This window comes from Caretta caretta, chromosome 8 (assembly GCF_965140235.1).
Source record: "Caretta caretta isolate rCarCar2 chromosome 8, rCarCar1.hap1, whole genome shotgun sequence".
NCBI lineage: Eukaryota > Metazoa > Chordata > Testudines > Cheloniidae > Caretta > Caretta caretta.
In genome coordinates, this window is record NC_134213.1 from 51014370 (window position 1) to 51041873 (window position 27504).

Genomic DNA, 27504 nt, shown 5'->3' on the forward strand with positions numbered 1-27504 from the left:
CCCCAATCCCCTGTCCCAGCCCTGATCCCCCTCCCACCTCCAAACCCCTCGATTCCAGCCCAGAGCACCCTCCTGCACCCCTAATCCCCAGCCCGCACCCCCAGCCGGAGCCCTCACCTCCCCATGCCCCAGCCCCCTGCCGCAGCCCTGATCTCCCTCCCACCCTCTGAACTCCTCGGTCTCAGCCCAGAGCACCCTCCTACACCTCAAACATCTCATCCCCAGCTCCATCCCAGAGTCTGCACCCCCAGCCAGAGCCCTCATACTCCACCAACTCCCTGCCCCAGCCCAGAGCCCCCTCCTGCACTCCGAACTCCTCAGCCCTAGCCCCCCATCAGACCCCACACCCCCAGCTGGAGCCCTCACTCCCCACACATCCCAACCCCCTGCCCCAGCCTGGAGCTGCCTCCTGCACCCTGAACCCCTCATTTCTGGCCCCACCCCAGAGCCCGCACCCCCAGCTGGAGCCCTCACCCCCTCCTGCACCCCAGCCCCCTGAGCCAGCCTGGTGAAAATGAGCAAGTGAGTGAGGGTGGGGACGAGCAACAGAGGAGGTGGTGATGAAATGAGCAGGGGCGGGGCCCCAGAGGAGGGGCAGGGCCATGGAGAAGGGGAGGAGCAGGGGACGGGGCAAATGTGTTTGGCTTTGTGCGAGTAGAAAGTTGGCAACCCTAGGCAATGCTCAATACACACCAGTCCTCTTCAGACATGAAGGGCCATCACCATGACAGACCCAGGGGAGCAGAGTCAGGATTTGAGGAACCTGCATGATGGGCTCTCTCTATTTACCACAAAGTGTCTCTCTCAGTGGTGGAATGAAACCAGGCTAGGCCAGAGGAGAGTAGGGCCAGTGCATCTGCAGTTATAAGGCTCCACTAGTCATCCCTCCTCTGGGTGAGGGCTGCAGAGGAGCTGCAGGCTCCTAGAGGCTGTATTCAATGGGCAAGCCATTGGCCCAGGCCCCCGGAGGACCTGGGTTCTGTTCCTGGTTCTGCTCTGCCACTTTGGGTAAGTCACTTCACCTCTCTCCTCTTTCATTCCCCTCTGCCTCGTCTGTTTACATTGTCAGCTCTTCAGAACAAGGACTGGCTATTACTATGTGTGTGAGCAGCACCTAGCGCAATGGGGCCCTGACCTTGGCTGGGGCCTTCAGGCACCACAGTCATTTAATAATAGCAGGGCCCTGAGGCTGCAATGTAGGGGGAGATTCCTGCTCCTCAGCACTCAGCCTGGCTAGCTGGGCTGTCTGCTGCTAATGGATTTGTGCCCATGTGAAGTGGTGCTGTACCTGGAATCTTTTGCCCTTTGTCTTTGGCCTAATTTTAGTGAGAGTGTTGCATGGGGTGGCTCTGAATCAGAAGTTTCCAAATGTCGCAGGGGAGGGAGGTTATGTCCCCCTCATTTCCAAGAGTGCCTGTTCTCCAGTGATTGATACTCTGAGTTTCACTGCTGTCTCCTGCAGCCTTTGTGGCTAGTAGAGGAGTCGGTGGAAGTGGCGGCTTTCCTACTAGACATTGCCTCCTACCCCAGATTGTTCAATTCCTTGGCTGACAGCTGCTTTCGAGCCACCTGTGGTATTTTGCTTTAAATGAAAGCATTTCAGTGACACAGTTTGTAATTCCACCAGCCTGCCACCTCAGGGTTCATATCAGTGCGATGAATTGTATGATCTCAGACTTGTGGGGAGAGGCCTGCAACTGGATCCTCAGGGTCAGGGAGTGAGATGCATTGGCAGAGCTGTCTGAGGAATCTAGACTGGAAAAGCAAAACTGTTATAAGTCATGATTGGTGTGTGCCTGGAACACTGTGTGGGGCTTCCAGAATGAGCAGGAAGTATCTAATTTATCTATTTAGACATCTATCAATCCGTCCGTCCCATTTGTTTATTTGTCTGATCAATAGCATTGCTTCTAAAATGCAAAGCCCTATCCCGTGTAGCTCTGTCTGCTTCGCCGTAATCTCTCACTCTAATGTCCCCTCTGGCGTTGTACCCTCGTGCCCAGATTTGCTTCGACAGACCCGGACTGGCCACCTCAGTCTTTATTTTCCTGGCCTCTGATGGCGTTGCCCCGGGTGACCAGCACAAGCCGACTGTGACCGTCCAGCTTGGGGATGAGAGGAGGCACAACCACTCGCTGGGTGAGTGCACTCAGAGCTGATGTGAGGAGGGAAGCGATGAGGAGAGCTCACATTTCCCTTCTCCTCCTCCGCTCCCTCAGCACCTGAGTCCCTCTCTGCTTCGCCCTTGGCTTTCCTTTGCAGGGAGCAAGCAGTCTAGCAAGGTCTGAGGAAGCACCTGAGCAGCTAAGGTAGAGCTGTGTCAGACAGCTCCTAGCAAATGGCCCAAATTGTTATGGCCTCTTTGGCTCGCCCTGTGTTCAGTGGGAGCTGGGAGATCTCCACACCTCTCTGGCAGTGTTCTCTTTGAGCAACTCCCTGCCTCTTTTGTTGGCTGAGATGGTCTGTGCTACATGGAAGACCAAGATGAAGGAGGCTGTGGTACCCTCTCTCTGGTGGGATCCTCTCTGCATCCCGTTTCTCTCAGCACTGACTCTCCAGCTCCTGCTTTCTTGACCCTAGTCTAGTTGCTGGTTGGCCTGAAGCAGAAGGGTTTGCCTTTGCCTTGGATGTGTCCTATCTGACTTCCTCACTGGGAGGGCTTACTAGAAAAGGCAGACCACAGCAGTAGCGTCTGAGCTGTGGAATAACCCAGGGCAAGCTAAACAATCCCAGAGTTGGGCTAATGGCTTCTCTCTCTTGTTATCATTCCCCATTAGGGACGCATGAACTGTCATGTCAGCGGAACCCGTTGGTCATCAATGTGACCCACAGCCAGGATTTCCTTTTCCACCGGATCACCTCGGTGCTGCTCAATTTCTCCTCCTCGTTAGTGGGCATCTCAGCCGTGGCCTTGCGGACATCCTCCCTCCTCAGCTCTTCCGCTCCGAACACCTGCCTCCTGGAACACGAGGGACATGGCCTCCAGAGACACAGGTACCACATCGCCTTGGATTTTTCTGTGTTGCTGTTGGGCAAGGGCTATCACTCTGCTGGCTTTGGATCTGTCACTCCTGCAGGAGGTGACATCCAGCTTAGAGCATAGCTCCTAAGGGATCAGCCAGAGGGAGACATCCTTTTGCTCAACTAGAGCTGCTACCTCCTTGTTCCTGGACAAACATGTAGGTATAACTAGACTTCGAGCTGGAGCTGTGAATTCCAGCTCAAGGAGGCAGACCTCAAAGAGCTGTGAATTCCAGCTCAAGGAGCTCTGATTGCCACAGCACTAAAAATAGAGAATAGTCTCAGTGGCACAAGGGATGCGAAGGATGAGCCACCCCAGGTGCATGCCAGCCGTCTCGGACGGGGCAGCTAGTCCTCCTACTACTCATGGTGCCATGGCTGTGCTCTATTGTCGATCAGATCTAGAGCAGGCATGTCTCCTCGAACTGAGATTTACTTCTCCAGCTCCAAGTGTGGACATAGAGCCTAAGGAGTAATTCTGGGTTGGTAGCTCTTTCCCATCTCTAATTTCTGCTTCTGTCTCAGTAAAGAGTCATGGCTGGAGTAGAATATAAGGGGCCCATGCAGCCACCAGATGAAGGGCAGTGCAAGTGGGTGAAGTCCACACCAGGTGTGGACATCAGTTGGAAATCACAGCAGTTCCTGCACCCAGCCTACCCGTCTGCCCTTCTTCCTCCGCTGCTAAAACAATAGAGATTCTCTATGGAGTTAGCACTACACTTTTACCTTGGGTCCCTGTCCCTTTATACATGTATGCACACACTCCCCATCACCCTTTTTGCTCAAATGGTTCAGCATTGCACTCAGACAAAAGGTATCGAGGTTTGATTCACTATCTGATTGCAGGGAAAAATAGTTAGGAAAATAGGTCAGTTTGGGGGGAGGGGGTGTAAGATTGAGAGAGATACAGAAACTCAATGTTAAAAGAATGTCATTAGGATTAAATCAAGCACTTGATGACAATGCTAATATTAAGGTCCCCTGAGCAGCCCTGATTCAGCCCCTTGTTGCGTAGCATTATGATACAGTCTTTAATTACATGATCACGTACTATTTGTCCTAAGGAGCCTTGTCTCTCTCAGGCCTTGATCCAGCAAAGCACTTAACCATGTACTGAACTTTTAGCATGTGAGCAGTGCCGTTGACTTGAAAGATCTACTCACGTGCTTAGAATGATGAATGTGCTTGTCTCAGCGTGCTCAGTGCCTTGCGGGATCGAGCCATGGACATCCTGGTTAACAGCATCCCTCGGGAGATAGAGTTGAAACTTCCCAAGTCAGCTTTGGCACCCACCACGCTCTCGTTAAACTTGGAGAGAGAGAAACACGAGGAGAGCAACTCTCCATAAAACAGACCATTGGCGAGAGCTTGACAGATGCCTGCCTTTCCATTTGTGTTTTGGTTTCCTTCCACTTTACCACCGGATGTCCCAGTCCTGTTCCAAAAAGCTCCACCGGGGAGGGGAATCTCCTCTCTTCCTGCTTGGATTTGAGTGCCATGCTAAATTCCTCAAATACCTCGCCTGGAGCTCCCACCTCATCCCTCAGAGGCTGCTCCTTTATCAAGTCTCACGCAGCTGCTTCAGTAATAATACTAATAATTAATTAATAATAACAACATGCTTTAATTTATTGGTGTCCAGTGCTCAAAGGCCTCCAAATATCTTAGTAAAGTATGTAACTGAGGAGCAGTATTTGCAGAATAGGGCAGCATGTTCCAAATAAATCACACTGCAAAGGAAAAGAGGGAAGAACTGACATCCAAGATTGAATGAATGAATAAATAAATAATGCAGAAAGCACACCCAGAGCCAAAGACACAAAGCTGAGAAGGAATTAAAGAAAGGTAAGATTTGTTCTAATGACGATAACAGATGATGATGATTGACGATGCAAAGTTTGGCTGTGGATCCAGATTCTAATTTTTCCAAAGTTTAGAAGTGTCCAGATCCAGGGTTCTCATTCAAGCAATTATGCAGATAGCGTCCAACTGGGAATTTTGGATTTTGTCCATGCTCATCTCTAATACTGTTACTGTTGTTATAAGTTTTCCTTATGAATGGCACTGCATGAAAGAATGAAGTAAGACTGTGTGTGTGTGTGTGTGTGTGAGAGAGAGAGAGAGAGAGAACACACTCATGTGATGTAAGTGAGTTATACAGAGTTCTGGAAAGCATAACCAGAGTTTCAGAGTGAATGTGATTTACATAGCAACAGAAATTGCGGCTTTCTCAGTGAATAAACTTGTAAGCATTGGTCTCAGGCCACCACAGAAGGTGCACCATCCACCTGAAAGCGAGTCAGATTCCTTTTTGGGAGTCGTCACAGGTGCTACACATGCCCCTCAGCCCCTGCCAACGGTGTGATTTTACAATCACATTTTCCCAGACTTAAAAATATATTTCTTTCTCCAGTTCCTGTGTGAAAGACCCACACAAACAAGATGGGAAACTGACTGATACTGAAGGACTGGTGGAACGGGCCATACACAAAGGCTGCCAAATACACAAAGAAAACAAATTGAAAAGATAGGGAATGGCATATTGTTTTCCTATGATCTCATAATTGAAATCTCACGGAGGTTATTTGTAGCAATAATAGATACAGTTCAGACAGAAGTATCATTTTTAAATGACTGGTGTCCCTTTAAGTACTGACGTGAGCGTGCAAAGAGACATATCACGTAGCCTTCACGCCGTATGAAAGCAAATTTTAAAGTACATATTGCCCGCTAATGAATATCCTAGTTTTACAAATCCTGTGTCTCAGTCCTCTCTAGTGTAGCTCCTCTGAAATCAGCGGACTCATGCAAGGCATAGAACTTCGTGAGTTGATGTTCATCTCCTGGGGTTGTTGGAAATCGGACTGAATCCACAGCGTAAGCTTTGTAAGCCTCACTTGTCATGCCAAGTGGAATCCACACCTTCCATGATTTTTCTGTGGGTCAGGCTCACCCAATGAGGTGCTGAGCTGCATGGATGCATCATCTGCCAGCGGTAGCAATTTGCTCACCAGCAGCAATGGGAATCATGGTGCTAGTGGTACCTCATCATACTCCCTTTGAAGGAAGGAGACTTTTATGGGATGAAGGGATCACGGGGGGAGGGAGACAGTTAGGGATGGGGAGTCACACCTCTGAGCTCTTGGGGTATGGACAGGTGTGTGGAGGCAAGTCCTTGGGAAAGGGGCAGGTTTGCATAGACAGAAGGGATGATCCATCTCTACCCCTCCTCAGGGTTTTGGCTGAGCTCCGGGAGGGGGAATAAAATTGTGTGGGGAGAGATGCCCCCTGCTGGCTCTGGAAGAGGAGCCAGCCTCCTTGTCATCAGTGTGCCGAGTTTGTCCTGCCGGGCGGTAGGGGCAGGAGCCCACATAGGTCTTTAAACCTTCTCTTTCTTCAGACATCATGTGGACTGTGGTGGTGGCCAGGCCACTTTGTCTTGGCTCAGTTCAGCATGGTGCTGACACCACAGTCTATGGCAGCTGTCTATTCCCTTTCCTTGCTCTGTGACTTCCCAGTGCGGGGGGCCCAGTGGCTCTTCCTCCACCCTCTCCAGGAGGCGTCATGGTTAGGCAGGGCGCTAGGAGCCAGGACTCTGGGATCTAGTCCCCTGTTCTGCCACTGACCCTAATCAGGCGAGCCATTCCAGGGGCTGATTCACAGAGATGAGCGCCTGCCACCTCAGGTGGAAGGAAGAGCGCTCAGCACCTCTGGCCATCATAGAATCATAGAATATAAGGGTTGGAAGGGACCCCAGAAGGTCATCTAGTCCAACCCCCTGCTCGAAGCAGGACCAATTCCCAGTTAAATCATCCCAGCCAGGGCTTTGTCAAGCCTGACCTTAAAAACCTCTAAGGAAGGAGATTCTATATCAGGCCCCCAGGACCAGATATTCCAATGAGCTCCTCAGGGTAGGTGCTGTACTTGTTTGAAAATCGGGATGTGCTGAGTGCTGGGCACTTTGGTAAATCTGGCCCATGTTTAAATGGGAGCCGAACTCTTTTTGAACCCTCATGGGAGCGCTGAGAACTTGGAAATCTTGCCCTCTGTGTATGAATGTGGGCATCCAAGAAATGGGGTATCCAACATTAAGGCCTTTGCTTCTCTTTGCCTCATTGTTACCACCTATAAACCCAGTATAACATCACTTACCTTCCAACCAAGGGTCTCATTTGGAGTCAGAAAAGTACTTTGGGTAGCTCGGATGACATGGGCTTTAGAAGTACAACATATTCATATCATCCCCATCTTGTGGACAACAGGGTCCCATAACTGGGGGGCAGAGGACCCATCAAGCCGAGCTCCCCCTAATTCCCAGTCTTCAGAAGCCATAATAACAAAGCCTCTTTATCAGCTCTGGAAGTGCCTGGTTAATTATTTCCCCCTTTCATTTTAAAAATGATTTTCAAGTCCAAAACAAACATACAACAGTATTAAAACAGAGCCTAATAATACATTGGGTATAAATGCAGGTGGAGTCTGGGATGAAAATACCTCATAAAAGTTCAGAAATATAACATATTAGCAGGTTCAGAGACTTCCACTCACCAGTAAAAGATGAAATCTTTGGTGTTCCAGTAAAGAATTGAACTGACCACACACACACTGTGTATGTAAGCCTATTATTAAAAATAACCCCACAAAAGTAACAAAGGAGACTCGGAAAAAGAGGTTTCCGGGCCTTAGTCTAGTTTCATTTCCAGTATAATAAAAATAACATCCCTTTGTTTCTCTTGCATCTTTCATCCTGAAGGATCCCAAAGTGTTTTGCAGCCTGTACTACAATGAAGAGATCACACACCCGCACATGAAATGCAGGCATCTCCGGGGAACATGGCAATCGTTCGACACTGGCAACGAGACATAGTTGTTTCAAAGAGGGGAAGTGATTAGTCTCCCCAGGTGAAACTGCAGGAAGAATTAGAGGGAGTACAGAATCTGCCTTAAGGATCACAAGCTGTCAGGTCTTTGAATGTTGTCTCATTCAAAAGATGCCTGCACCCTCAGTGCCCTCTAACACCGTGCTGGGTCAGGGGTGCAGAGTGGATGTCAGCACGTTGACTCCCCTCCTCAACTGGCACTCCAGGAGCACAAGGTTGTGCTTGCTCCCTGTGCCAATGCTGGGACACTGAGTTGCTGTCCTCCCCGAGCCCACGTGGGGTGAGCCATTGAAAGCTCCCAGCAGCAAGGAAGGAATGACTGAGCCAAAGCGCACTGAAGCCAGTGGGAGTCTTTCTGTTGACTTCAGTGGATCTTCCCTTAATGCCTTAGGATCCAGGAACTGTAACTTACAGGGGTGTGAAGAAGACACCCCCGCGAGTGGCGCAAGGTACAGCGACCTAACGGCGCTATGTCAGTGGGAGACGCTCTCCTGTCGGCATAGAGGATCTTCACCAGGCACGCTGCGTCGATGCGACTGTGCCACTGTAGTGCTTCCAGTGTAAACTAGCCCAACGACATCCTACACAGGGCATGGCTACACTGCAGCCTCCCAGTCCCGGTAGACAGACTTGCGCTGGCAGGGCTCAAGCTAGTGTGCTGAAAATAGCCAGGGGGTTGAGTGGGCTTGAGAGCCCACACTGCAATGCTCACAGTGCTATTTTTAGCATGCTGTCTTGAGCCCCACTAGCGTGAGTCGGCCTACTCGGGTTGGGAGGCTCACTTCCAGTGCTGTGTAGACATACCCTTGTTGCACCCAAAGTATCTGAAGCGGTGCCTCTGCCTGGTACTTCAGCCCCTTCCAGTTAATTGCTTTTGTTCTCCATCCAGCCTTTCCCTTTGCATGTGAACACTGAGCCACATTCCCTCCTGTTTTCTTTGGTATGGACTGTACATCAAGTCAGGGCAGCAGGTTTTATTTATTGTCTTTTTAAACTGCCTTTTATTTTTAGCCTGTTAGAGTTTACGTTTGCTTGTGCTGGGAAGTGCCTTGGCACTATTGAAATCCAGTCTGCATTGTATTCTTATTCTCCCCTCACCCCACCCCTCAAAGTTTTAAAGGATTAAAGAGAAATCTGGTTTTGGTTTTTTGGAAGTTTTTAATTTTTGTCTCTTCTTGTTCAGCAAGGGAAGAATTGCAGTTCCCTAAGCTGTTCCCTTAGCTTTCAAGCCCAAGTATCTGACTTTTACTCAGGAATGATTTGGCCTTAGGTTTTGGTAATTAACTCCCAGGCTCCTCCAAAGCTGGGCTATCCCCTACTGAGGGGGTGAACCGCAAAAGGAGAGCTGGACCTAACCAGAGCCAGCCTCTTGGTGGGGATGGTAATGGGAGGACTAGGGCAATATGTGGGTCAGGAAGGGAAGGCAGAGTGGGGGAGGGGAGGAGGGAAACAAAGGAAGGAAGGAGAGGATAGGAGTGGGGGGAAGAGCCAGGAAAGTGTGAGAGTGAGGGGATGTGAATGAAATAGAAAGGGATACACAAGTTTGTTTGAAAAACATTTGTTTCAGGCTAGTTTAGCACTGGTGAAAGGTGTGGGACTGAGAGCCCCGTTTATCACATACAGCCTGGGCTGCATCACAGTAAGCTTCCTTCAGGCTGCCCCACCTACGTGCCTGTCACCAGACCTGGAGGGATCCCCCTACCCCATCCCCACACACATTTCTAAGGGAGAGATTCAGATCTTGATAATCCTAGTTTGTAGGGCTGGATTTTGAACTAGGCATGAATAGACTCCAGCTGCTTCTCCTCAAGCAGTGGTGACTGACCTATGGGGCATTCCTTGGGCATTAGTGACAGGCAGGTAGAACTTGATGGCTGAGCTCTGCCACCTGGGGAACTCGTTCTGGTGAGCTGTTCACCTGTCCTCAGAATGCCCAGGGCCAGGGCTGTAATATGGCAATGCAGACAAACATAGGTGCATGTGGCTTTTTTGTGGGCAATGCTTATTCTTCTGCTACATGCAGGCCATTTCTAGAACTTAATGTCTTGCACATTGGCTATTCAAAATGCTTGAGCCATCTCGCTCCATTCCACTCATTTATAATCTACAATAAATACACATTTTCATAGCTCAGGGTACACAACTGCATTGAAAAGGCCTCTGCCTTTGTCACAGATGCTTAAATTCATAGATTCGAAGGCCAGAATGGACTATTAGATCATCTAATCTGCCCTCCTGTATAGCGCAGGCCACAGAATTTCAGCCAAAAGAAAAGGAGTACTTGTGGCACCTTAGAGACTAACCAATTTATTTGAGCATAAGCTTTCGTGAGCTACAGCTCACATCCGATGAAGTGAGCTGTAGCTCACGCAAGCTTATGCTCAAATAAATTGGTTAGTCTCTAAGGTGCCACAAGTACTCCTTTTCTTTTTGCGAATACAGACTAACACGGCTGTTACTCTGAAACCTGTCAGAATTTCAGCCAGTTATTCCTGTACTGATACCAATAATTTGTGTTTGACTAAAGCGTTTCTTCCAAAAAGCCATTTTTAAAGGGATAGGGGTGATAGACTCGATTTCCAGCAGTACATTCAAGGATGTTGCATTCCTTGCCCAGAGACAGAGAGGTGGGCAAAGTAGTCCTGCTCCAGCCTTCTTTGTAATTGTCACATAGGCCCTGTCTATGCCAGAGAAGTCACTAACATTGATTCATTGGTAGAAATCAGAGCAAAGCTGGCACACCAGCTGTCTGCCGTTTCCAGCACAGCATCATCTAACCCTGCTGGGAGCAAGTCCAACCAACGAGGTGCTTAAAACTAGGTCAGCGGCTGGAATGGCCTCTACACTAGGGCTCCTAATGTTGCCAACAGCAGTGGACCTGAGCAATGTAAAGAACGGTGGGAGATTTTTCCTCCAAGGCCTTGTGGCTTCTATGTTAGATACCATCCCCTACCCATTTAGCACATATATGTGTCAGTGAAATGCACCTTAGAAATACAAAAGAAAGGGGGAAGGTTAAAAATTATGTAAGGGCTGAAGGTGACTTGCCTTCCCAGTGAGAAGGAAGCGTGAGGAAATGAGATAGCGCATGATTGGTCATCTCTAAAAAAGGAGACACTAGCTCAAATAATAGGACAGGAAAGGCCCTCTTCATCCTAGGAACCAGGAGCCAGCTTGCAGAATCCTTGAAGGCAATTTGAGGAGTCCCTGTCAGTGAGCTCCCAGGACATAAGGGGATGACTCAGTGCTGGATTTCTCAGTGTGGCACTTGGGATGAGAATAAACTGCATGAGATTCCTGTGGCCACTTGAAATGGGCTCTGAGGAGAACCCTTGCTAGTTGGTTGTGCACGTCTGCGAGGAAGGACCACAACTTGTTGGTGGAATGTGCAGTGTAAGGAGAGATTGAAATTGCTCTTGGAAGCTTGGATAGATGGATGTTTTATTTTTAAAAATATCAAAAATCTTTTTAAAAGAGTCAAAATGAAATGTTTCATTTCACCTAAAACAAGATTTTTATCCTCTTTTTCAATTCATAAAAATTTAATTTTCAGTTTGACCAGAAACAATTTTTTTAATTACTAGCTAACTAAGCAATTGTGACTCATGGAAACTCAGTTTATAGACATTTTTCCAATTTGTGTCATAGTTTGTCTATTATAGGTGTTGATGTGATGCTTGGCATGACCATGTATTATAAATGGGATGGATAGATAACCTCACAGTGACAAAGGCATGTATAACTGTAGTGAGGTTCTTATCTGTAATGAAAAAAGGTCATAACCTTCTAGCCAAATGTGGGTATCAAATCAGTGGTGTTGGCTGATGCTGCTCGTTATCCAATCAGAAGCAGCTGAGAATCCAGCAGGACCCCCCCAAATCTGCCAGTTCTTTTCAGTGACTTCCTATAACCTACAAGCGCTATTCTAATGCTGTCCAGGTTGAGTCTCACCAGCTAGCTGTCATCAGTATCTCAGGGTGTTGGCCAATGAATCTCAACTATAGCATCTGGCAGGGAGAGGCCCTGTGTATACACGGCCCCTTTGTTTATGCCTCAGAAGTGAAAGACTTGCTGTCGCTGTCAAAGAGGGAATCAGGAATCCGTTCCCACCAGTCCTGCTCTAGTGTTGAGATCTTGTTGTCCGACTGGGAGTCAGGACTCTTGGGTTCAGTCCCCGGCTCTGTCACTGCCCTCCTGAGCTATTTGGCAAGTCTCATTACTATATTCCTCTATATCTTTACACCACCTGTGTAGTAGGGATAATGACACTTACCTGCCCCACAGGGACTTTGAGACTTAATTAGTTATTGTCTGTAAGGTGCCATGAGAGTCCTTGATAGAAGGTGCTATCTTGGATGGGGAACATACTATAGTTATTAGAAAAGGAGACACAAAAATGCTCCCTGCTCAACTCTCCCTGTACATACCTAAATGAGTGGGGCAAAGAGAATGAAATTGTATTAAAGTAACAGGAACAAGCACCTTCCTCAAAGAAGCTGATTTGGTTTGAGGGAAAAGAAAACATCAGAGAAGACCTCTCCCAACCATCGCACCACATTGCATCATGCTCCACCAAGGGGAAAAATCTCCACCACTGCTATAGAAACATGAGATCCTAGAGGAAATTCTTTTTCCTTCCACAAAAGACCATGGAGTTTTTCAATAGAAACTGCACTGGAGGAACTTCTCACACATATAGTCACCTCTCCTCATTTATCCATCAATCTGTTTTTGCCAGATTGCTTTGGGGTAGGCATCTCTTATTTGATTGGCAGCATGGCCCTGATCCAAAGCCCACTGAAGTCAATTCCAAGACTCCCTATGACTTCAGTAGCCTTGAGCTTCCATTATCCATCACCCTGTGCATTGACAGCAGTATAGAAATAACTTCTAATAATACTTTTCACTTGTTAAAATTGCAGCTTGATTTTAAAGGCTGTTTTGATAGCAGCCAATGAAACTGCAGCCTGTGCAGATGTTACAGCAGATTTATGGATGATTTATGGTGCCTTAGAAGATTCTGTTTGGTTTGGTTAAGCCCACCAGTATTTTCTGGGCTCTTTGAAATATTCACAATAAAATCCAAATTGTCATGTTTTCAGAAATTTGAGGTTTTCATATTTTGCTTTGCTTGCAAAATTGGTCCAATTTTCTGAAAATCCTGCAGTTTCACAGCTATTGGAGCCATCTTTGAGCAGTTTCACGTATTTCCAGATTTGAAATTTTGTTTGGTTGATGAATTTTGTCCTCAAGACCCAGGAGATGGATCAAAGTATCACATAGTTGTTTGCCAAAATGGCCATTTGCCAAAATGTCACAACAACTCATTTATTTGGGCTGCAGAAGGGGCTGGGATACAAACACCAGTATTTTTCGAGATGTTGCATGGAGGAAAAGAATAATATTGCCTACTTGATTTTCCTTTCATGACCCGCATCCAAAATACCTAAGTGTCATAGGACTGCAAGAGTGGGCTGACGGGATAAGCTGTATCCATCTGTTATAATCAACAAGAGAAAGAAAAATCTATTTCACGCTGAGGACAGAGCTGTGCTGTCTATGTCATGTCCCCACAGACACTGCTAGGGGCGTATAGATTCCATGGGTCATTATGGACAGACACTTGTTCCTGAGAATCACACCAAACCATGATCTGCTATAGATTCTAGCCTATAAGCTGGCTGCAACACGTAGACCATCTTTTGCGTGTCTGTACAGTGCCTAGCATAATGGGATCCTGAAGGCTGCCACAGTACATGATGTTCTTTTTATTAATAATATTCTCCTGAAAAGGAAAGCTGTGGTCCGTGATCATTGAAACGATTCTGGAGGCAACCAAGCCAAGTCCCCTCCTTTGATATAACTCCTCTGAGGTTTATGCCAGCAGAGCTTTTGACCCAGCCATTTTTATGCATTATTGTAGCTGTCGTAGTTCTGAGCCCACAGCCTACACTTGTCACCCCATCCCCAATACTGACAAGGCCCTGTTCTGTATCAGAACTGGCAAGCAGCATATTAAATGGTCTTCAAACATCTCCGCAGCATCACTGCAGCACAGCATGCTGACGCTGTGTTGCTGGCTCATGAGCTTACGAAGTTGCGTCACAACATGGGTGTACAGCAGATGTCATGGTGCTGTGGCACAGAAGTCAATATTGCAGGCTTCCTACTTTTGTCACCCCAATATTCCTCTTCCAGCTTGATGTCTTTACCTGCCTTTCTATAGTAGATTGTAACATCTTTGTGGCATGGACCTGGTCTTATAAAGTGCCACAGAAGTAAGAACAGGACAAACTCCCAGTGACCGTAAGCATCTCAGGGCAGGGACCACTTTTTTGTTCTATGTTTGTACAGTGTTTAGCAAAGTGGGGTCCTGGTCCAGGACTAGGGCCCCATGGTGCTACGCCAGTGCAATTAATCAGTAGTAATAAAAGTGGCATCCTTAGGTGGCTTGCAGAAAATAAGCAAATTCCCTTGTCATGTTCCTTGTTAGTGTGAGACTGGAGACAAGAAAATGTCTCAAGAGAAAAGAACCCCCCTTCACACACACACACACATCCACACACCTGAGAAGGTTACACTGAATAAGAGCTCAGATTATTCAATGGGAGGTAAACACAGGGGTGGGGAAGGGTTGTGCCCTTGGGTATTGGGGGCATAGTTATGGAGCAGTACAACCTCATGGACAGAGAGGAGAGGGAGGTCTACAATTGGTACCAGATGCACTCGGAAGCTAATGACCTGACAAGCGCTGTGCTCATAAAACAAATTCTTTCAAAAGGAAGCAAATGGAAATATAAGCTAGTGAAAGAATTTGCAGCAGCTGCCCTGAAACCATTTCTCACTTCATAAACAGGTCTGTGCAGGAAAAACAGCCCTTTTTTTGTGGTCCTTTCTCTTGCCATTTCCCCCTCCTCCATCCGCCCCCAACCCTGAATGAGCTGTTCCGCGCGGATTTCCATGGCAACTTTGGCTAATGGGACGTGGCTGGAGTCGGCAATGAGTTCTGTTCATTCTCCACATAAGTCCGCAGCATTTTTTGGTGACTTCGCTCAATGAGTATTTGTCTGTGGTGGCTGAGTGGGTTCCTTCCACACAGATGGTTCCTGCAGCTGTACCACCTGGTGCTAGCAGCCTGTGAGCTCTCACAAGGTGAGCTGGCTTGGGTCAGCTTGGGATTTGGATGGGAGACCTTTGAGGTCAGAAGGGGACCCCAGCTGTTACAGGAAGCTGTGTGGCTGATTCACTAGGTCAGGGGTGGCCAACACTTGGCTCCGGAGCCACCTGCAGCTCTTCAGAAGTTAATATGTGGCTCCTTGTATAGGCACCAACTCCAGGGCTGTAGCTACAGGTGCTAACTTTCCAATGTGCCAGGGGTGCTCACTGCTCAACCCCTGGCTCTGCCACAGGCCCTGCCCCCACTCCACCCCTTCCTGCCCCTCCCCTGAGCCTGCTATGCCCTTGCTCCTCCCCCTCCCCGCCCCCAGAGCCTCCTGCATGCCACGAAACAGCTGATTGGGAGGTGGGGGGAGAGAGGGGGAGGCACTGATCGGGGGGGGGGCTGCCGGTGGGTGGGAGGTGCTGGGAGCGGGGTGGGGGAGCTGATGGGGGGTTGCTGACATATTACTGGGCTCTTTGGAAATGTACATTGGTAAATTCTGGCTCCTTCATAGGCTCAGGTTGGCCACCCCTGCACTAGGTAGTGCTCTTCCCTCTCAGCAGCTTTAGGGTGCTGTGCCTCTTGGAGGTACTTCCTTTTGGTGGAGCCATAAAACCAAGGTCTTGAGCACTTGCAATCACTAAATATCCCCTGGAACTTTTTTGTAAGAGTCGGAGCATAAACCCAAATGTCTTGGCCAAATTCCATTCCAGGTAATTACATTCTGTGTATTTAATTTCCCTCTGCAATTTTAAATGGATCCAGCATTCCCTCTTCATTTACTCGATAGTTGTGCAGTATCGCTGTGGTCAGTGACAGAGTAGCCGTGTTTTATCCAAGCAATGGCTGTGTTTCCTTGGTGGGGAAGTGAACCCTCTTCACAAACAGGGAGCAATGTGAGGGTAAATCACACTTTGAAAGCTGCCCCACTCTCTCCCTGATAACTCTGAATATCTTTTGTACAGAATGCGGTGTGATTATTTTTGTTTGTGGTACAGTAGCACTTCGAGACTCCAGCTGAGAGACCAAGGCCCCATTGAGCTGGGTGCTGTCCAGACACTCAATGAGAGCTGGTCCCTGCCCTGAAGAGCTTAGAATCAAAATAGAGAAGACAGGATGTGTGTGTGAGAGAGAGAAAGGTTAAGGAAATGAGACACAGAGAGAGCACAACTTGCCTGAGATCACACAGGGAGTCTACGGTAGAGCCAGGAGTGAACCCTGAGCACCAGGCCAGCACCATAATCACAAAGCCATTCTTCCTCCTACTCGTCTTTTACTATAATAAGTAGACTAAATTCCTGGCTGCATGCATGATGGTGCTCATGGGTAGCAAGGACATCTCCTGTTGAGAGTAGGTAAAGCCCAAATCCTTGACACAAAGTTACTCCACATTTTGTAGCACATTTCCCTTTTTAACACCAACACTTGACAGTTTCCTTGCCAGGCCTGCGGTGCTGAATCAAAGCAGAGATCAAGATGGCCCTGTGGGGAGAGAAGAGGGACAGGAGAAGTCGCAGAGAAGGGAAGATGGGCTGAGAGGAACAAAGGAGAGCGTCTGAGGCCATGTATATGCTACAGATGTTGTAGTGACATAGCCATGGCTTCAGAACTATGCTGCTGTAACCCCATAGTGTAGACACAGACTACAGCTACAGAAGGGGTTTTCCTGTCACTGTAGGAACACCACCTCCCTATGTGATGGTAGCTAGGATGACAGAAACATTCTTCCACCAACCTAGCTGTGTCTACACCAGGAGTTAGGTCAGCATAGCTCCAGCACTCAAGGGGTGTTGAGGCCTGAGCTCCATAGCTATGTTGACCTGCATTGTAAGTGTAGACCTGGCCTGATCTTCCACACACTGTTCAATACAGGATGTAGTTAGCTGCAGTGTATAACTGTCCAGTACGCAAACCCCTCAGCTAAGTGCTTTGCTGATGCAGCCTTTGCAGGAGCTGGCTACATGTATATTGGGTTTGTAGAGGTCTCCATAGGGAGAGTGTGTTTTTTTGGGGGGTGCCCGCACACAAGAGTGACCCTAGGGGAGGAAGGCTGGTCGAGTGGTTACAGGATAGCTCGGGACTCGAGAGACTCCTATATGTTTGTGTGTCTGAATGTGATTGAATGTTTTAATTCAATTCACAAGCCTTTAATAGCATGACAAGCTATACAAGAGTTGTCACAGTGTATACCAAATATAGATCTCCTTCCGCCAATGCAGGTATCGCTCGCTCTGAGATAGGTGTGACAGCGTGTGTGTGCATGAGACCGTGTGTGAGTGCAGATGAGCACTGTGTCGCTCAGGGGCAGGTGTGAGAGTATGTGGGAGACTGTGTGTGAGCGCAGATGAGTACTGTACTGTTTTAACTTGTGTAGCTAAATGATGAGTGATTTCTTTGGGATTTGCCTGGTAGCCTAGCCCCTGCCCCCATTTCCATCTGACAACCATTAACACATGGCTTAGAGATGCAGGCTTGCATTAGAGGTGAGAAGCTTTAGCTTACAGTTTGTAGAGTAAACCCAAACCTCTGGGGAGGTCCCTTGTGTGGGGGCTGTGTGCCATGGAGCAACTCACTGTTCACTTGTGGCTATGGGTTGTACTGGGATTCTTTCAGGCAGGGCTGGGGATCCTTAAAATTCATAGGGTCACCTCAAAGCCTCTTGTTTGAACATCCCCACTCAGCTGTCACAGCTTTTCTGAGTTTCCAGGGGGCTCTGATTTCCTGGGGCCAGCAGGGTCCCCTTAGGGATGCAGAGATGTGGGAAGCAGATCCCCAAGCAGCATCATTTTATGTCCTGATCCTGTGAGATGCCGAGCACCTGCAGCTCCCATGGAAGTGCAAGATGCTCAGCGCCTCTCAGGATGTGCCTTAGGATGTGTTATTATTTTCTAATGAAGAGCTGAGGGGGGAAAAATGGTGTGAATCTTCAAGTAGCATAAATTCATCACTCAAGTCAGTGGAGCTACAATGATTGACAACAGCTGAGGATCTGGCCCAGCATTTCTTAAAGGGATAGTCTCAGGGAGGGGAAATATTGGAACAATCCCTTTTCCTGAAAAAGGAACCTTTGATCTTTTTAAATTGTCATTGTCATGTGGGGGTTTTTTTGTGGCCATTTTTACCTTTTGCAGTCAAAGCCTGCTCTTGCTAGACTGGCTCTTATTATGTGTTTGTACAGCTCCATAATGTCCTGGAAATGTGGCTTTGAAAAACATGCCCATTTGGGCCCTGATCCTGCGATTGGATTCACATGGGCTGATCCTGGTGCCTGCGCAGTCTCGTTAACTAAAATGCCGTTCCCCCGGGTTTCTAGGGTCTGATTCACACTGCACCTAGCGGATAAAACTGAGATCAGGGCCCCATTGCACCAGGTGCTGCACCCATGGTGAGAGGAAGTCCACACCTCTAAATGCTTACAGCCCAAATAGATCAGACAGGTGAAGGCTGAGAGGGGAAACAGAAGCACAGAGGGGTGAAGTGAGGAGTCCAGGGTCACGCACATGGCAGGTCAGTGGAAGAGCTGGGAACAGAACTTAGGTTCCGCTGGCTGTCACTGTACTGCTCTGTCCACTAGACAGCACTGCCTCTTGCCCAAGCATAGGACTGGGGCCTTAACTGTTCGTGTGTGGGAGTTTGTGTGCTGGGAGCAGATGGAGATTAAATTGAGGCAGAGCCGGGGGAATGGGGAATATGCTGGGATCCAGTAACCCCTGGGCAGAAGAACACATCTTCTGTCCCCAGAGCAAGCCCTCATGAGTGCATGCCTAAATACGAAGCTGTTGGATATGGGGTGGTTTGAGCCCCTTCGCTCCATCCTTCTACTGGTTCTGCCACCTCTGCAGATTAATTAATACAGCACTAGACTGCAGGGAAACTCCCTGTGTTAACCATCTGCCGTCCAGGAAACCAAAGAGGTGGGGGTAGAAGGAGCTGAGCTTTGCAGCCTGCCAATCTGAGAGAACCCCAAATCCAACCATGGTGTTGTCTGCACTGTCCTAGGCTGGACATTGGAGCCCTGAACACCACCTGTGCTGACCCATCCCAAGCAGGATGCTGGCACATGGGGCATTCCCTTGTGATGCCGCAAGGGAGGAGCTCCTCTTGCTGCAGAAGCCCTGGGATTCCCCACCATGGGGAACTGCCTTTTGATTCTCCTTTCCCACCTTTGTCTCCTCTACAGTTGCACCCACCGGACCTGCGGGGAGCAGGGCAGCTGCATGCCACTGCAGCTCGACCATGCCTTGGTGAACTGCACGTCCGGTGGCCTGGGACACATGAAATGCACTCTTGCCTGTGAGAATGGATTTGTCCTCCAGTCCAGCAGCGGGAAGGGTCTGAACCCCAGAGAGGTGAGTTGGTTGCAAGCTCTGGTGGAAATAACCACGCAATCTGACTGAGTGACTGCTAGCTGGGACAGGCTGCTACTCAGCTCCCTCCAGCTTGCTTGGGGCACCCCCAGCTCTGCCAGCGCACCACAGTCCTGACCCACAGCACCCCCTGCTCTATTCCAGTACAGGACCACCACCCTCAGCAAGACCAGTGCCCTTCAGTCCCAATGCGTGGCACACTGCTGTTCCAGACCTGGGCCCCTCACAGCCCTACTAATGCACCTCAGTCCTGACCTGTGCCACCTACTGCTCTGTCAGTCTGGGGCCTGTTTGGCACCAGGGCTGCCAGTCAAGCCAAACTGAAGGATGTTGTTGTGAAGTGAAGAAATATCCCCCAGGGTGTAAAGATACTTGTGGGGGGAGAGAAGTTTTCCTGGGGATCTCTCTTCTGGGTTCCAAATACAGGAACACTTTCAATAAGGGGGCACATCTGTCATGGGTGCAGGATCACCCCTTGATTTGATTTCTTCTGGTATGCAGAAGAGATGTGCCTCCTTCATCCCACCTCTCCCCTGGTAGTAGTCTATCTCATGTATGTGGGACTGAGGTGAACCAGAAGGGAAGAAAGCAGCCACTGTTACCCTGCTGCTCCCCTGTGGTCTGCCTTTCCTACTGCAAGTTCTGCTAGTCACACCTGGATCTCTGTGTCTCTGCAAAGAGCAAACACCCTTTCCCTACCTCCTTGTTAAACATGCAGCACGTAGGGGAAATGGAGGCACACACAATAGTCATACAAAATATAATGAAAATTCCCCACTTCATCACAGCGTGCAAATCTGACATCAGTATGTGGGCATCAGGGAGTCTAACTGAGTGAGAGCATATCTAAATTGGTGTCATTTGCATGAGGGGTTGGAAAAGGATAAACAAAGTTGTACATTAAAAGCTGTTAGTGAGGGGAGCTACCTGAATGTACACCTTCCTTATTAGCGGATTTCCCTCCAGCAATCCCCTTACCTGGCAAGTTACACCCCCATGCTCTCTCTTAGGGCTTGTCTGCACAGGGACATCCAGGAAGATTAATTCAAATTAACAGAAGGTGTGAATTTGAAGTGGATTAGAACACCAAAATTCAGAATTAAAGTAGCCTCAGTCTTCAAAGTGAATTAAACCAAACTAAGATCACTTTAATTCTGATTAACAGTGTCTATACAGGGGTTTAGTGAGTTTTAACTAATCCACTTCAAATTCACACCTTTCCTTAATTCAGATTAATTTTCCTGGATGTTCCCATGTAGACAAGCCCTTAGACTCAAAGCCATCTCTGACGGAACTCCATTAAAGTCAGTGGAAGTACATCAGGGATGAATTCAGCCCAGCTAAATTCCCTCTCGCCCACGCCTCAGCTCACTTCTGAATTTATCCTGGCGACCTGTGGGTCAATCCTATGCCACATCCCCCTGCTTGTCCAGCAGCACTAGCAGGGAAGCGGCTGTTGAGCAGTGTGTATGGCAATATGCTGCTCTCTGCACCCCAGAGGGCCAGTCCTGATGAATGAATTAAATTGCTACATACAGCATTTGCAAATTCAATCTGTTAGACAAGCATATTATCCAGAGAGGAACTGAAGGCCAAGCGGAGGTGATGGTTGTGGCATTGGGCGAAGGCCGAGAGAGTGCTCTGGGTGGCATACCAGAGGAACAGATGACATGAGCCCATGACAGTTCCGGAGGGAGAGACTAGAATGACAGGTGTCTCCAGAGTGTTGTCACTGTTAAAGGGCAAGGTACTTGCTTGTGTTTTGATCAGAAAAAAGTAGGTTAAGGGAGATGCATTTGAAGGAATCTGGATGAGGAGCTAGATAATAGGATACGGAGGCTTTCTTTCTCTGTTGGTCACTGGTTCTAGTCTGCATGACATGAGTTTGGCCTATTTCCTAGCAGGCAAGGGTCTGTGTTATAAACCACCACTATTGCTAGCCCCCTTGTTAGCTGGGAGACCAAGGACCGAAGGGCCTAGATATTGAACTGCCCTAGAAATGATCCTTGCAGGTTGAAGTAGAGTCCCTTTGGCAGGGTGCTGGGCACAATCCATACTGTATTTGCAGTACCAGTAAGTATGGACTGCTGGACTTGAGTCTGTCAAGGTGACTCCTCTCTCCGGCGCTGGACAAGAGAACACAGAGTGAAGTGAGGTGAAGATAGGTGTGGGTATAAGAAGCGTTTCGGAGACGTTTTCCTGAGGCTGGAATCAGTTCATGTCTGGAATGGACAATGCAACTGTGAATGTGTTTCCCTTCAGTAGTAAAAGGAAAAGGAGGACTTGTGGCACCTTAGAGACTAACAGATTTATTAGTGCATAGCTTTCGTGAGCTACAGCTTCAGCCGATGAAATGAGCTGTAGCTCACGAAAGCTTATGCACTAATAAATTTGTTAGTCTGTATCTGTAAAAAGAAAAGGAGTACTTGTGGCACCTTAGAGATTAACACGGCTGCGACTCTGAATCCCTTCAGTAGTAGTTAGATGGGCACTTAGAGAACTATTAGAGTATGAAGATTAATCAGGCAGATGGATGAATCTAGATGGGCTGCTTGGCCCCTGTCTCTCCTCAAATGCTATTAATTATATGGCCTTCCAGCTAATCCCTAGGTGGGTCAAGGCAGATGTCATTGGACAGCGGGTTCCGTAATGCACACTGGTCCATTCTCGAGAAACAAAATGTTCCTTTTGCCTCTAAAATGAAGCCACACAACATAAATCTGCCTGGTGGGAGTTCTTAACATTTGGCAGTCAAATGGGAAGTGTATGGGCAGGGCTGGGCTTGAGGCTGTGACCCAGCAGATGGGATGTTGCAAGTGGCCTGTGGTGAGTTTTGCAGTGCTAGAGCCATTATTACTGGGTGAGCATTTGGTGGGATGGTGACGCTTTAGGAATGCTTCTGTTGTGATTTCCCATGCTGCTGGGCAGGTAAGTGTCACTGTCCTGTGCTGCTCCATGTAGGCCTCGTCTACGCTGCAGAAGAAATCGTTCTTCATGTAGCCAGGGTTATGGTTATAGCTAATGCAGCTCACCACATGCACACATTTTTAGAGGGTAACCCATGTGCCACACAAATGGATTTATTTCAGTGCATTCTGGGAAAATCCAAGTGGCTATCCCATCCAGCCCCACTTCCCCATGCAAGGGGCAAAGGATTATAGGTGGCTTTAAAATTGGTGCAATGCACTTTCAGATGTCCTCCACCACAGTGATAGATACTGCATTGCAATTTCTACACTATAGAAAAAACATTGTTTAAAATATGACTCCATCTTGCATTGTGCACATGCGGTGCCACAATTTAACGGTGCCCCTGAACTGGGCTACATACGTAAGGGCCTGTTTGTTCTGCAGCTATTCAGTGAGTTTGCAGCCAGGTTGTAACATGGTTGACTACTCACACAACATGGGTGTACCACATTTCGAACCTGATCGGGATCAGGGTTATAATGTGATTGACAGATAGTAACTAGAGCCTCAGATGGTTCTTTTGTTGTGTAAAGGGGATTTCTTAACTATGTTTGTTTTCCTGGTTATCCAGTAATCCAAATTCCCACGTGTCTGTGGGTCTATACAGAATAGCAAAATAAGCTTGGAAGACCCGCTTGGAAGACAGCTGTCCTCTGATATGGTTAAAATAAGGCTCTATTTTGCAGCGTAGAAAAGACCAAGTCATGTTTTCTGACATATTACAGCCTGGCTTAGGAGCTGTGTGCTAACCATGTGTTTTGTGGAGTCCACCACACTACTAACTGATTGCAAACATCTCTAATGTAGATGACCCTTATGTTACCGCAAAGGCCCCACTGTGTAGCATGGGGCCACACATGCATTGTGCTCCCGGAGACGGCAACCCGAGCACATGCCTTGTGCAGGACAAGGGACGGTTTGAGTATGGTGTCCCACTGGAGGAAAGAGGGGAGAGACACTACAATTCTTTGAAACCTAGGCCAGCCTATGCCACACACCACTGGCTGCGGTGTGTAGGGTACATGTCGCTACACACTGCAGTGACAAGTAAGCTGCGTCCATGCTGCAATGTGTAGCTACACACTTCAGTGAAAGGCTCCAGCTGTGGGGAGCTGCTGGAATTTTTCCCTGCAGGGGGGAGGCAAAGGGACATTAGACTGCTAAAAACAGCAGTGTAGACGGGTGTGTAGAGCCATGTAGGGTACATACTGATAAGGTTCAGGCTTGTCTTTACTCTCCTCCCTGAAGCTGTGCCTCACTGGTTTTTATACCCATGCTGTGGGAGCATGCAGAGTATGTACGCTATGTGCCACCATAAGGTCTGTGCCATGTAGACCTTCCTTTAGACTACAACTCATTCATAAAAATCAGAAGCAGGCATGTTTTCTTCTCAGAAAGAGTTTCTGCTGACATGCAACTCCGGGAGGTGGGACAGATCCGTGACCTGCAACCCCGTGAACTGCGGAGTTCCTGACCAGTCACATGTGTACTATGCTGAGTTCTCCTGCCCCACCGGGACCACGTTCCTGGAGCGCTGCTCCTTTGCCTGCATCAAGCCAGCTAAGCTTCAAGGTACGGGATGCCACAAGCGTCCATCCTTGTCCCATTCAGAGCTGAGCTTTGCCTCTCCATCCCTACCAGTGTTGTTCTGACTGTGCCGGCCAAGCAGGCTTTAGGTCTTCTGAGGCCGCCTGGGAAGATGTGCTTTATCCATCTCCTTCCCCCCAAGTACTAATGGCAACCTCCATGGCCACTTGCTGCCTGCCACTTCAAGCCATGGGAATGTCCCCTCCCATCTGCTTGTGCAGCCTCTGTTAGCTCCTTTACATAGATCTGGGAAGCCAGGAGTGGAGCAGAAGCGCAGCTGGCCAAATCGGGATCGGGGGAGGGCTTTGCTGGGGACAGTCGGATGGGGAATCAAAGAATGGCACATTGGCTGAGGGGCATGTGTATGTATGTGGTACTAGACTCCTGGAAGCACAGGGCCTTTTGTAGCCACAGAGGCCCCTACTGCAGCCTATGGCATTATAACTCCATATGTTGCTTCCTGCCCACCACATCCCTCAATCCCTAATTTGTGGTTTGAAGCCAAGGTAAGAAAAGAGAGCTGCTGTTACTGTCTCTACAGCACGGAGATGGACGGGATTTGGGGGTTATTGTCCTGACAGTTCCAAGCACTGGGGCTTTGTGTGAGTTTCCACTAGCTTATGCACTCTAATATCACCTACAATAAATCATTTTAATGGGTGTCCTATTTAGCGAGACATTTATAGCTGAAATGTAGGAAAATTGTTCCTCTTTTTGTCGAAGGTACAAACCACAGTCAATGAATCTGATTTTCCTGACAGTGAGCATGTCTGCAGATCCCAGCATGAACTGAGCAGTGCAGCGTGTAAGAATGCCTATAGTCAACAGGCCAAATTTTGACCTACACGACACCGTTGCCTTCAGTGGGGCTGCTCAGCTGCAAAGGAGGGCAGGATTGAACCTCCTAGTGCATCCAGATGTCTGTTTTCATTCCACCTGCTCTTGCTCCCATTGAAGTCAGCAGAAGGCTTGCTTCAGCTTCAGTGGAAGAGGAGCAGGGCCATCTATAGAATGCCATGGTCTTGTCCAGTGGCTGAAACAATGCCTGCCCAGTGGATAAAATCAGAGAGTCCCATCAACTGAACTAAGCACTGGATTGTAAACTTAAATTGTAAGCTATTAAGACAGGGACCTGCTGGCTTCATGGTCTCATTGAAGTGCCTTGCATCCTGGTGGGCATTAGATCAATAATAATAAATACTAAAGATAGATTATATGATCTGTGTGGCATCAGTCCTGGGCACTACCTTGCAGGAGATCCAAAGGAAGGAGAAACCTTATGACTAGCGCCTTGGGACGCTGGCCCTCCGGGAACACCGTCATGCATTGGAGGGGCTGCCAACACAGCATCTTAAGCTTAGCTAAGAGTGATGGGAATGCCATGCCAGACAGAACAGACTTCTGCTCAATTCTCCAGGCTGGGTGGACTCCATTTTGTCCAGCACAGGAACCACAGATGAGGGTGTAGACATGTGTTGGAAGACGGTGCTATATTTCCCATTGCTTGTCTGACTGTTCCTATTCATTTATCTTAGGCGTTTCTGAGGTACCAGTTGTGGTGACAGCTAAGCACTGACACACCCCTAAGGAAAACAATAGCATTTAATTATTACTATTACTATAGTTATTGTTTTTGTTGTTGTTATTATTATTATTGATGTATTAATTGCATAGCACTTAGGGGCCCCAGTTAGCGATCAAGGCTCCATTGCATGAGGCTCTGTAACAAATTGATGGCCCCTCTCCCGCAGAGCTGCCAGTTTAAGACAAGTTACAACAGGTGGCTACAACAAACAGACAGGGGAACGCATGAGGAAACAAGGTGATTGTGACTGGCATGATAAATCAGCTATCCAGCCATTGCGGAGTTTTCCACAGGCATCACAGCAGAGGGGAGTTTTAAGGCGGACGTGAAGGAAGTTTAAAGAGCTTGTCAAATTCCTTTATAGAGAGGTGTCCCTCCTCCCCTAGGAGTTGTTCCATTGACTTCCCACTGCGCTCAGATGGTCAGTTTCAGTAAGGGCCTAATGTCAAGTGAAGTCAATGAGTTTCTTTCCATTGACTTCATTGGCAATGACATCTGACTGTATAAGAGCAGCTCTTGCTGGTTTCCATGCCCACAGGGTTGTGTCTGCTTCAGGGAGTCCTGCTAGAATTATCCTGTGTTCTGAGCATGCTCTGCTTCTCTCTCATGGAGTCAGGACTGAGTCAATGGCTGACCTGCCTGGAGGATGGGCTCTGGTCACTCCCAGAAGCTTATTGCAAACTGGAATGTGATGCACCTCACGTGGTCGCCAATGCCAAGCTGTTGGTGCCCCGGTGCCTGCAAGGGAACCACGACGTGGGTTCTGTCTGCCGTTATAAGTGTAAACCTGGATACCACGTGGCGGACGGCATGGAGCGCAAACCCAGAAAGTAAGTCTGAAGCGCTTCTGTTTCAGAAGTTTTTTCCATGTTCCTTTAATCTTCTCCTCTATTGCTTACTGTAGTAGAGTCCCTTGGGACAGAAAGATGTTTGCACGCTGGCTTTACAAGTTAGCTTGGTTGCCTATGTGTGAACAATTCATCGCCATTTTCTAGTGTTCACACACGTCACTGCACAAAAATCAAGTTTACCTGTTTGTGGGGAAACTGATGGGAACAAGATGTAAATCTCCATTGTCCTCGTGTGCGCACATGAATTGCAGTCCTGCCGTCCAGTCTTACAGACTAAGCAGGGGTGTACTGGCTCTGTACTCGGCAAGAGACCTCAAAGAAAAACTAAGGTTTTCCCAGAAGTACTAGTGGTGGTTCCACAGATGGTGCTTGTCTCTCTTCTCTCTTAGGCAAGTGCTTACCTGTAAGCATGTGAGCCATCTCAGTGACTTCAGGGGGGCTCTTAACTGGCTTAAAGTTAAACATCTCTGAGTGAGGCAGAATCAGGACCTTAGGCGGTAATTAGCTGATGGTCCACCATGAGCGCACTGTGCTGCTGGAGTAGCTGTCTTTGAAATGAGGGATTAAACCTATGTCTTTACTGCTCGTGGGCATGAAAGAGCTTGTGGTGATTTTCTGTGGGGACAGAGATGTTAACCCAAGTGTCCTGGCAAAATTTCAATCAGGTAATTACATTGCAGTTGGAAAATGCTTTCTCCTCTGTCGGAGATGGTCCTGGTGAGACGGGGGCACTGATCTCTGTACCGAGCCAATACCCTCCCATTGTGCTAGAGGGTGCTGCAGTGTCTTTTGGGGTGAGACCCACTGAGGTCTGGCTGGTTATGGTCATTAGAGATTCCGAGCCAGTGTTTGTGCACCCCCCAGGGGCTTGGCTCAATTCCAAATCAAGTTATTACCTTTGGATTATTTAATCTCCCCTTTCAGCTTTAATTGGATGCAATTTTCTTCTTCCCTGGCTCTCCCTGGTGTAGTGCTGCTGTGCGCTGTGAAATGGTTGTCCATATTTCCCCCTGCCCCGTAATGGATAAAGTGATTACTGCACACATCTTTGTCAAGTACTGTTAAGGTTCCTGGGACTGAGCCA

General features: G+C 48.3%; 1 protein-coding gene across 3 annotated transcripts in view; it reads left to right on the forward strand.

Annotated features, from left to right (window-relative positions):
• Positions 1–27504, forward strand: part of PAPPA2 (pappalysin 2) — a 173482-nt gene that overhangs the window by 86163 nt on the left and 59815 nt on the right. For all 3 annotated transcript variants that reach the window (XM_048861671.2, XM_075131478.1, XM_048861669.2), the window contains exons 12-16: positions 2004–2139; positions 2778–2994; positions 19241–19409; positions 23792–23969; positions 26186–26399. In XM_048861671.2, the coding sequence (XP_048717628.1) occupies positions 2004–2139; positions 2778–2994; positions 19241–19409; positions 23792–23969; positions 26186–26399 (914 nt within the window). The remainder of the gene's footprint in view (positions 1–2003; positions 2140–2777; positions 2995–19240; positions 19410–23791; positions 23970–26185; positions 26400–27504) is intronic.